We start from the raw sequence: 11,029 nt of genomic DNA, 5'->3' as shown, positions 1-11,029 counted from the left end.
GACACTGTAATAGGCACTTCCCTAGAAGAACCTGATTTTGAAAACAAGCACAGGATGGACTTTTTGCAGGCTATGAAATGGGCTTGCAAGGGATGCCTTGTGTTGTTGAAATGTAATGACAAGGTAGACTCTAAATTTTGTGGCAGATGGATATGATCCCTGAGGCTTTTGCAAGGCATTGGGAGAAAGGAAGGTTTTTCCTAGACCAGGATGGAAAGCGGCTTTCAGGGACACCCAGGTGTGTCATGCAATTAAAAGACCTTTATCAAAGACACACATTTCCCAACCCTCTTCTCAGTGCAAGAATTTCATTTTTGTTAAAATAAAAACAAAACAAAACAAAACAAAAAACAAAAAAACAACCAAACAAACAAAACAAAAACAAAAACACAAAAAAACCCACCCCAAAAACAGAACAAATTCTGCTAGTGCCTTGCCCTGGCTTTGCAGGAAATTGGCAGATTTTCAAATCAAAGGTGTTTTATGCTGAGCAGCCCCATCCATTGCTCCTGCACATCCCTGGCAGCACTCTGAGGCAATGGCCAGTGCTGTCCTTCATTGCTGAGCTTCAGGCCTTACCCCACCAAAGTCTGCCCAGCTTTTGGGGTAAAAGCTCAGCTTCTGGAGCTGCCACCTTCTCTAAGGACAATTCATCTTTTGGAGACTGCAACAACTCAAGGTGCCATCACCCTGTGCTGCCAATGGGCTCTGCTCACACTGGGTGACAGAAGGGACCAGCCCTGCTGGGAAACTCAGCAAATTTGGCCTGATGCCTGTCAGCCAAGGAGGATTAAATAATGAGAAAGGGGGTGATGGACACGGTGCCACGTTTGAGAGTAACAGACAGGAAGGTGCCTGGTTGCTGCAGCAACAAGGCTGGGAAGATGGGTTTTTCTTTGGGGAAGATGGGTTTTTCTTTCTCTTTTCACCTGCCAATCTTCCCCCCACGTCAGGGCTCTGCTGCTGCAGGAGACGAGCAGTGACATTTACACTCCCACTAACAAGCTGGTTCAGTGATGGGCAGCTCTGCAGGAGAGCATCTGGAGTCACAGAGCCTGAGCAGAGAGGAGGGGAGTGTCCTCTCAAGCACATAGAATAATTTGGGGCTTTTTGTTATTATGAGCATTACTGGGACAGGATCATGCATGGAAACAGCAAGCAGAGCCTCAGTGGGGCACTCAGGGCCTTTGACCCTTCATGTGGGTCAGGTCCTGCAGCTGATGGGAGCAAGGAGATGTCACTGCTGCCCAAAGAACATCCTGCATGTCCTGCTGGGAGAGGGAAGGAAGAAAAAGGATATTAAAAGGAGGATTTGCAAGAAGTCAAGCATCACCACAGGAGCAGTTTCACTTCTCAGCCTGTTCATAGCAGCAGGCTGTGCCATCAGCCATGCTCCTGCAGTTCAGCATTCCTCAGTGCCCCAGGAATCTGCCTTTGGCTCCTTGGGAGAAACCTTACTAAGGAAGCAGAAGTGAAACTCAGACTGCTTTTTCTTTCCCTGTATCTTTGCCCACCACTGTGTCTCTCAATGCTTTTCTTTGCCTTCTGGATAAGATAATGTTCAGTTCACCCAGAGTGTCAGAGTAATAATAGGAACAGCAGTAATAAGAGTAATAACAATAACAATAATAATGCTACTGCAAAGTAAATGTAAGAAAAACATAACAGCTCCAAAATGAATTGTAGTAGTGGTGCAGGAAACTGCTTTGGGTCATCTCCTCTCTCTTACTGGTTGTTTTGCTGCTGGCATGAGGAGGAGAGTGGGAATTAAGAACCAGCAGCCTTTCCTGGCTGCCAGACTGCTCTGCCACTGCAGCCAGCTGAGGAGGTGCCTCATTGGACCATGAACCCCAAACTGGGGGAGGAAATAAATATCATGGCAAATAAACCCTGGAATTTGTGTATTCCCATGCCCAACAGAGCCAAGGAAGGCAGATTTCCTAAGGATCTTTGGCTGCAAGTCAAAGACTATAGTATGGATTGCACTGATCCATTTATTTGAAGGAGAGCATCAATGGGTTTTCTCTTGTCTAGAGTATCATCCTTTTGCACAAAGCTTGGACATTCCTGATATTGTGGCGATTTCCACCCTACTGATAGATCAAGATTAGGCTGACAATTATTAGTAATACACAGATAAACAGGCTGCTCCACCTGCATCCCTGTCCCCATTCTTCCCTCTGAGCAGAGAGCATGTGCTACTCAGCCACATTTCATTAAGAAGCCAGGCTAAAAGATTAGGATGCTGAGAAGGGCAGCCCCCATTTAGTCTCTTTACCCCTCCCTGAAGCTGGGGCAGCTCCTTCAGACTGAATTTTAAAGGGCAAAGTACCTGATATGTTGTAACACACTTCCCTCTGAGTAATTGCTCTGCTTTTCTACATCTCCACTAAAAAACTCCCAGCATTTCCCAATTGGTGCTTAAAAGTACACCCAACAATCTGCAGAGAAGAGATGACTGAACAAATATACAGCCAAGCCTGGGGGAAAAACTGCATGGAGGCAGATTAGAAAATGACCAGAGAAATAATCTTTCAAATATTGAAACTGCAGAAATTAAGAGGATATTTGCAGAAATCTCTCATTACAGAGAGCACACAGGAAGCATCAAGCTCAAAACCTGACCAGTGCAAAGGTTATACAAGAGAGAAACCCAATCTTTCCACCAGCACATGGTGACCACAATGAGTCCCTTGTCAAAGTGATCAATCAGCAAAGCACAGAAAATGAGGCCACTCGTGGAGTTTTTTCCAGCAACTGAAACTCAGCAGGGATGGCCCCATAACAACCTTTGCATCTTTCAGCAGAGGGTTCAGGATGGAAAGTTGCTCCCCATGGTACCAGAGCCCACAGTGGGAGCTCCAGCTGGGAAGAAGCTTGGCAGCTTGCATGGGCAGTGGGTCCATGCAATGACCCACTGGAAGATGTGTAGATGAAGGAGAAAAGGAAGAAAAAATATCTTTTTACCATTCTTGACTGGAACCCACTTTTCTTGTAATTAAAAAAGAAAAAAATAATATTCTCTTCTGTTACAGGAGGGTTTTTTTTAATTGTGAAAATGGAGATGTTTTCATGCCTTGAGGGTTGACTTTTTTGTTATCAAACCCTAATACAGAAAAAGACACAGTCCTTTGCAAAAACATACTTGCCTGAAAGAGTATCCCAGTATCAGGCAGACTGCCCTGCAGTGAAACCTTCCATGCTCATGTTGAAGTTCCAGTTTGGACCCTTTCAACATCACTCCAGTATCCTTTTCTGATTCCTGAATCCCCTCCCTTCCCCAAAACTGTGGGTTGCTTCTTGTAAAACCTGCCAAGAATCAACTGTCCTACAAGGGCAAGGAACAGGCTGTGCCACCCACTGGTCCACGTGTCCATGGAGCAGCAGAGGGGAACACCAAGAGCTGTGCAGAGGCTTCCTTGCCAGCTGCAGACACTTCCACAGGCACCAGCGCTCTCCTTTAAATGTGTGGCTACATCTCAAACGAGCCCTGTGCAATTTCCCTCCCACGTCCACAGAGCAGGGCTGTCAATGCTGCTCAGACTCTGGTGGCCCCAGCAGATCTGCACTGAGCTGTTGGGCTGGCCCTGGGGGATCTGTGCTGTCAAATAGGTATGGAGTGAAAATTGCAGAGCAGCAGCAAGCATGGAGCAGGGGACTCTGTCTGGTTCGCTGCAGAGAAAGCCTGTCCTAGAAACAGGAGCTGAGCCAAGTTTGGGATCCTGTTGCTGCCCAGATTATCCTCACACCCCAACTCAACCTGGTCATCGTGGAGGAGAAGGTTTTGAAAGCTGCAGGGGGTGACATCAGGGTTAGATGTGGGAACTTGGTTTCCCTCGCAGTGAAATGAGTCTTTCTGAGCTCTGTCTCTTCCCCAGAGAGCCGTGACGATTCATTAGGCAATTGTAAAATCAGAATGTGGCTGCTGACTAAAAGTTGTGGCTCATTAATAGCCCTATTTATTGCAAACCAAATAATTAGCTTAGACATGCATCAACAGGCCTTGATTGCATATGAAATAACTGCCTTATTACATAGAAATCAAATGAGTTTCTGAGGACAGCTCAGGTGTCACCTCAACCCCAGAATCGAAAAGAAAGAGAAAAAAAAAGGAAAAAAAGCCCATCCACTTCAATGTGTTGCTCAGCAACAGATTTTGCGGGGGAAACAATCTAGGAATGAAGGAATGAGCATTTCCAAGAGAACAGGTTATTTCAGGCAAGACATCAGGGATGAGCAAATGTCACAGAGGAGGAAAACTTCAATTTTTTTTTCCTCCTTTAATCAATAATTCAAACTAGACATTTTGGATAAAACAAGCATTTAAGTTAGCTGATTGAAAAACAGAGATCCCAAACCTTTACCGAGAGTCACATTGCTGAGGAAATGTTTATTTGTTTGTGTGAGGGAAACGTTAGATTTACTAGACACCGAATTAAAAATTGAAAAAACGCTCTTAGAAATGTCACTTGTTCATTTAAAGAGGAAGATGATGTAATGCCAGTACTGCTATGTTGTGCAGCATCCTTCCCAGAGCAATCCCATATTAATTTCGCTGTTCTCCTTTCCCGTGTGCCCCCCTTTCCCTCCCTTCTCCTGTTTCTTCCAGGACAAGACGAGCGCGCTGAGCCTCAGCAATGTGGCGGGGGTTTTCTATATCCTCATCGGTGGGCTCGGACTCGCCATGCTGGTTGCCTTAATCGAGTTTTGTTACAAGTCCAGAAGTGAATCAAAGCGGATGAAGGTGGCAACCCATTCCACGGCCTTTCACACCTCCTCTCTGATCCTCCCCGGGCTCCAAAGCTGCCTTCAGAGACGGATGCAGACCATGGGTGGAAAGCCAAGACATAGGGATAATGAAGTGACTGTGTCACTCAGCTTGCTAGAAAGGAATAGGACCATCTGAGGAAGCTGAGAGAGGGTCAAATGGGCTGTCATGGGGAGCTGATGCAAGATCAGACATGTGGCAGAATGCTAATTCAAAATCCAGACACAGAGCAAAAGCACAGCACAAGCAGCAACAGAAACACATTGAAATTCCTTTAAATTGATGAAGACAGGCTATGGCAATGTGTGCGCAGCATGGATGAAGTGTGCTGGGGCTGGTGTGATACAGCCAGTGCTGCAATATGGAAAAATCCCCAAACCCAGGCTCCTAACAGCAAGATAAAACTGGGAGAGTGCAGTAATGATTCACATCCTGTTGTTCCCTTTGCTGGCACCCTGCTGGCACCATTTCCAGGCTGACAACACCAATACATGCTCAGAGCATTGTTGCCCTGGAATGGATGATGTGGGCCTCCAAATCCCAGAATTATGGATCCTCTTTGAGAGAAATTGGCCTCCAATGTCTCCGTAATGGTTTTTTAAACTCCACCCTGTCATGGTCTTGCAGAAGCATATTTCCTACAGCCCAGGAGATCTGTTTCAGCCCTAAATTCTGGTGTGCCTGAATTTCTGAGTGTTGTGTCAGGAGTGGATTAGATTTGAGAGCCTTGGAGATAGACATTTAAGGCAGCACCTGTGGAGCAAGTATATCTGGGCAATCCCTTACACAGATACCGTGGTGTTAGGGGAGGCAGAGGGATGTGTGACACATCCCTTGTGTTCTTGACGTCTCGCATGAGCATGGAATTTTTTATGGAACTATGAAGCACACAGTGAGTTTTAAAAAATCCAAATAGGTTTTTATTTCACTGAAACTCACCCAGAATCAAAAGGAAAATAAACAACTGCTTCTTTGGGTTTTATGTTGCCATTTCACAACACACTCAGTGTTTTGTCAGCAATAATAACATTTCTAATGCACTGAAAATGTGCTACAGCTCTTTTCCCATTGAGGTCCAGGAAATTCCACAGGCAATTAGAGCTACCTTGAGCACAGGGGTAAAATAATATGAACAAATAGTGTCCATGGAACTACAAACATTAGATTATAATTTGTGCCCACTGTAAAGCTAGGTATGGTACAAATGCACTGCAAGAGAAGTGTCAAAATGCAATAGCTCAATAGCTATTCCAGATTTATCTGTTAGGGATAATTCTTCACCTGAATATCACAGTCCAGAAAGAATAGTGGTGCCCCTGGAGATAGCTTGAATGCAAATAAACCAAATTTGCTTTATCTTTTAGTTAAATTGTTCTAAGCAGGTCGTTTCCTTAGATCTCTGAAAGCGAATGTTTTGGATGTATCTGGAACAGGAAGATGAAATTTGGTTTCCTGAATTAGGCTTGCATTTCCTAGTTACCTCAGTCATCACTGTAGACAAAAACACAGGCACATGCTGAAGTTGTCACATGAGGAAAGTTAAACATATGTTTGCAGTGAATCAGAGTCCACCGTGCATAACAGTCCTGGAGTAGCAATAGCATCTCTATGGGGGAAGTGTGTAAAATACCTCTGCTCAGATCCAGGATGACTGTTCTTATGTTGTAGAGTTTGAAGAGGTTTTTGGCATATGGCACTGATGCTTTATACCCCAAAATACTGCTGAAACATTTAATTTTGCATGTAGAAGAGGTGTGAATGAACAGAGCAGATGCAGTGGGGACATGCAGAAAGTGAGAGTCTGAATGGAGACAAGGAAGGGGAGAACAGTTACAGAAAGACAACACTGGTTAATATTGTAATTTCTTCAACATTGCAAAGGACAGGGGGAGACCCCCCCGTCTTTCCTAAAAAGGGTTTTTGTTTAATCCCACAGCAATCAATCAACGAAGCCATACGGACATCAACCCTTCCCAGGCCGGCTGCAGCAGGAGGCAGTGGAGAAAATGGACGTGTGGTCAGCCACGATTTCCCCAAATCCATGCAGACAATCCCATGCATGAGCCACAGCACTGGCATGTCCCTGGGAGCTACGGGATTATAATTGGCCTTTTGACCCATTTCCTGGGTGGGAGCAGGGGCAGCCCAACTCCACCTCTCCAGAGCCAAAAAACATACCCAACACCAACAAGACAAACGACGATGACAGAAGGGACAATTGGAAGGATCTTCTCAAGGAAATCGAATAAATTTCCCTTTTTATTTGCAAACAGATCCACTGGCAGGAGAACAGAAACAGGTCTGTACTGCAATAAGGAGAGTGTAATGGGATTTTACAGACTCGTGAACCATCCCTGATCAAAGAACCACTGGAACACTAATGAGGACTATGCCATTTTGTTTTAACTTGGTTGTTAATAAGTCTTAGTGTGTGCAATATATATATTTTTTCTTACTAATTCCTGTGGTGTCAGGGTAACATCAGCCCTTTCCCCCTTCCCTGCTCAGTCCTTCAATCTGGCTTAGTTTGGGATGCAAACCACAACGTCTGAGCTGCTAAAGGCAAAAAAGGAAAGACCAATCTGTGGCAAGCTGAACTCAGTGCAGGCCGTCAGCATTGACCTCTTTTGTCCATTGTGGTTCTGCCTTTGTTGTTCTGTGGTGAACTTGGGCTGTGGAGTTATCTCAGCAAGGCAGACAGAGCTGCCCCCAGCTCTCCCTGCAGCACGAAGGACTTGATGCAGGAAGAAACCTGAACACAAACACAAGGCTGTTTTACAGGGGGAGAAGTGATGGGTGAGTTTGGAAAGCCCAGGTAGCGTGAGGACAAAGCAGTAATTCTTCCAGAGATGATGAATGGTGATTCAAGAGGAAAATCACATGCCTGGAGTGGAGAGTGGCAGACTGGAGCAGAGGGTTGGTCTAAGATCATGGTCGGCTGCTGAAGAGGGAAAGTAAATGTGGTATTTATTCCCCTCACATGTGACTCTCCTGCCCGGGTTATTGGGGGCTAATAAGCAATTGTGAACCATTTCTTCATTGCTTAGCTTCTGTGTGTGCTCCCTTTCTGGTGGTCACATAAGGGAACCACCTTGGGCCAGGAACAGGCCATCTCCAGTTCTAGACAGCTGCCAATCAACCAGCGCAACGTGCTACAAGTCATGGGCTGCAACAGGGACCACCCTGCCCTCCTGCTCTGAAATCCCTTTATGGCCATTCTTTCCTAACTCAGAGGGACATTTCGTAGGTAGCTGGCCAGAATGGATTCCTGGAAGGAGCTGCTGAAGCAAACCAAGGAGGAGATCATACAAGAGCTTAATTCAAGCAACCATGACATTCAGCAGCATCAGTGCTGGTCACACTCAATCTCCCCACCAAGCTGGGGCCTGTCTGGGTACAAAGCCAACCGTAGCAGATTCCCACTCTGCTCAGAGAGGGGGAAGCATCCACAAGTCAGGAAAGAAGGCTGCTGACCCCAAACTTGGTGTTGCACAAACCCACTGTGCCAGGGGGTCCAGCCACAGGCCTGGAGGTCAAGGGAGCAAGGATGGTTTTCCAGAACCACACAAAAGGTTCATTCTGTGAATCTCTGGCATGGACAGACAAATGCTTCCCACCCTGGTGGGCCTGAGAGACCTCAGGGGTGTGACATTCTCAAGTGAAGGATTCCCAGGAGAACATCTGGTGATGGAGAGGATCTGTGGGGCAGGGGCTACAGTGAGCCCACTTGGCCTGGTCTCATCTCACTTATGGCAAATAAAGTTCAAAGGTTCTCACAGAATCCAACAAATATCTGTCCTGGGACTGAGCTGCTGCTGGAGCATTCTGAGCTGCTTTTTCTCATTTTCTTTACTCTTTTATGTTTTTTGCAACATAGCAAGAGAGGAGCCAGGAAAGAAGGGAAGGTGAAGAGAAAATGATGCAATGATGCAGGCAAATAACTGGCATGGGTCTACGAGAAGAATCTGGAAACTGTGTGAATTCCAGTTCCCATTAGTGTATGACAGTGCAGAGCAATACATTTACCACTTCTAACACCAGCCTGGTCTGAAGCATCAGCTCCACTTATCCACTTGTCATGCAACAATTTGGAGACCAGCAAGTCAGAGTCAAGGTCCTAAGCCTGGGCACAGCATGTCTTGTGCCAATGTTTTCCTCTGTCCAAAACTGGGAACATTGTGATCTTCATCTCTCATCACTGAACATGAACTCTGTTAACAGCCACTCCAAGCACCACTTCAGGGCGCTTTCTGTTGTTTATCATTCTTTTTAACCTGCTTTTCTTAATTTTAATGTCAGTTCTGTGTAACGCTAGCACAAGTGGAGGCATCCTTATCAGCACAAGCTCTTTTTTCCATGTCCAGAGCCCTCAGATGAGTCTCCTGTCCCAGCTCTTGTCGTGTTCTGGGCCAGTGTGGTGGGAACAGGCTACTGGCACCCACCAGCGCCCCATCCTCCTCCAGAAGCAGGGCCCCATGGCAGCAGGTCACAGCAGTCTCGTGAGCAGCAGCTCTGCTAGAACTGGCCACCTGTGACATGAAGATGTGAGATGCAGCTGTGAAAGGCTTTTGATCAGTGGAGGGGTTACAAAAGAAAAAAAAAAAAAAAAAAGAAAAAAAAAGGTGAATAGGACAAAAGCGTGGAAAATGTAAACTTGTAATATGTATTTTTACTACACTTTTCTTAAAAATAGAGTAATGGTAAAACTCTTGAAGACATTGACATTTTTTCTCAACAGGATTCCATATTTAACAGTTTTGGCTTTCATTAAATTTTGCTCTTTGGTACCTGGATCTTTTATTTAACAGCTATATTTGTTTTAACTCTCTTTTGGTTTCTCTTTCTTTCTTTTATTTTCTTTCTTTTGGCAGTACTGCAAAGGATTTTGCTTTATCAAATGCAATGGTGTTTTTTCTTTTCACATTCTCTTTTTTTGAAGCAACATTTTTATTGGTAATTATTATTTACACAAAAAATAAGCAAACTATCAGCTGGAATTTTAGAACCAAGGATCCATGATCCATTTCTCATACCTGTCCATGCCGTTTTGTGCCAGTGCTGGATGTGTGGAAATGAAAATGATGTTACCCCTCAGGCAATATTACCCAACCTGAATCAAAAGAGATTTCTTTGATTTTTGCTGTGTCTGACTTGTGAACAGCAGCCGAATAAACTGCTTCAGGTTGAAATTGGGAATCTATCTAATATTTACCCAAGAGTCAGGAAACTAAATAATCATTGGGTTCAAAATTAATGATTTTGCTTTGTTTGGAGTCTTGTGGGGTTATTTTTTGAGGAGGGCTATTAGAGGATATTAGCTTGTTTTTACAGAGAGGGAAGACATGGCCAGCTCAGAGAAAACTCAGAACCAGCACTGGTCCAAAAATCCCTGCCAGGATCAGCTTTCCTAGGAGCTCCCATGCTGTTTCAGAGGCTTGGACATTTAAGAAGCTTCTCACTCAGTTTTCACACAACTGACCTGCTAAGTTCCTCATCCAAAAGCCTGTTGACAGGGGAAAAGAGAAAGATTTAAAGGGTGTTGGACATTTATGCAAATACTGACAGCTCCTGAGGTAAACTGCACTCATTAATGTCATGGTGTTGTGGAGCACTTGGTGTCACAGGTGTGGAAGGAGTCCTCTTCCCATCTCCTCACTCCCAGTTCTCATCTGGGAAAGCTGAGGCACACAAGTGCCTTTGGACCAGGCATCCCACAGGCCAAGGTTAGAGAACCAGGATCTCCAGCACCCACAGGTGGTGTCTTCCCCACTGGTAAGTTTTAAATACAGAATCAGCAAGGGACAGAATTAATAAATTTTGGAAGAGCCAGTGAACCCTGAGGCTTCAAAGAGCAAGGGATTCCCAAGCACTGGGGCCTGAAAGAGAGGTTTCCCAAGGGCAGGCTATCCTGGATGAGCCCAGTTTGTTCTTCCACAATTCCCAAGGGATCCAGTGCTGTGGGCTTGGATTCTGCCACAAAATGCCCTTCTTGCTCAGTGGTTCAGTCTTGGTTCCCAGTGAGATTGGAAAAATGCACAAGAAACATTCCTTTATATCTCAGCATGAACAGGACAAAATTTCCTCCTAGTGGCAAACTCAAATATTCCTTCCAAAGTCTCCAGCAAGAATCCTTCTTCAGCAGTTGTTGAAGCAAAAAAAAAAACCTCTCTGAACCCTGTAGTGCATCAGGAGAGCAAGAGATGCATCACCCAATCCATTCCTTTGCTGTGGGGTCAGGACCCAGAGCTGGGATGCACCAAA

At 45.2% G+C, this 11,029-nt stretch overlaps 1 protein-coding gene across 3 annotated transcripts in view; it reads left to right on the top strand.

The window, feature by feature from the left end:
• GRIA1 (glutamate ionotropic receptor AMPA type subunit 1) overlaps positions 1-9,957 on the top strand; it is a 121,337-nt gene extending 111,380 nt beyond the window's left edge. For 2 of the 3 annotated variants that reach the window (XM_066560486.1, XM_066560485.1), the window contains exons 15-16: positions 4,610-4,744; positions 6,684-9,957. In XM_066560486.1, coding sequence (XP_066416583.1) covers positions 4,610-4,744; positions 6,684-6,872 — 324 coding nt within the window. In that variant the 3' untranslated portion in view covers positions 6,873-9,957. Of the gene's footprint in view, positions 1-4,609; positions 4,745-6,683 lie in introns of those variants that run through there. The other variant, XR_010784610.1, reaches the window with a different exon arrangement.
• The last annotated feature ends 1,072 nt before the right edge of the window (positions 9,958-11,029 follow it).

The sequence above is a fragment of the Molothrus aeneus genome, chromosome 15, assembly GCF_037042795.1.
Source record: "Molothrus aeneus isolate 106 chromosome 15, BPBGC_Maene_1.0, whole genome shotgun sequence".
Taxonomy (NCBI): Eukaryota; Metazoa; Chordata; class Aves; order Passeriformes; family Icteridae; genus Molothrus; species Molothrus aeneus.
The sequence above is the reverse complement of the archived record's forward strand: the minus strand, read 5'-3'. Positions and strand labels throughout refer to the sequence as shown.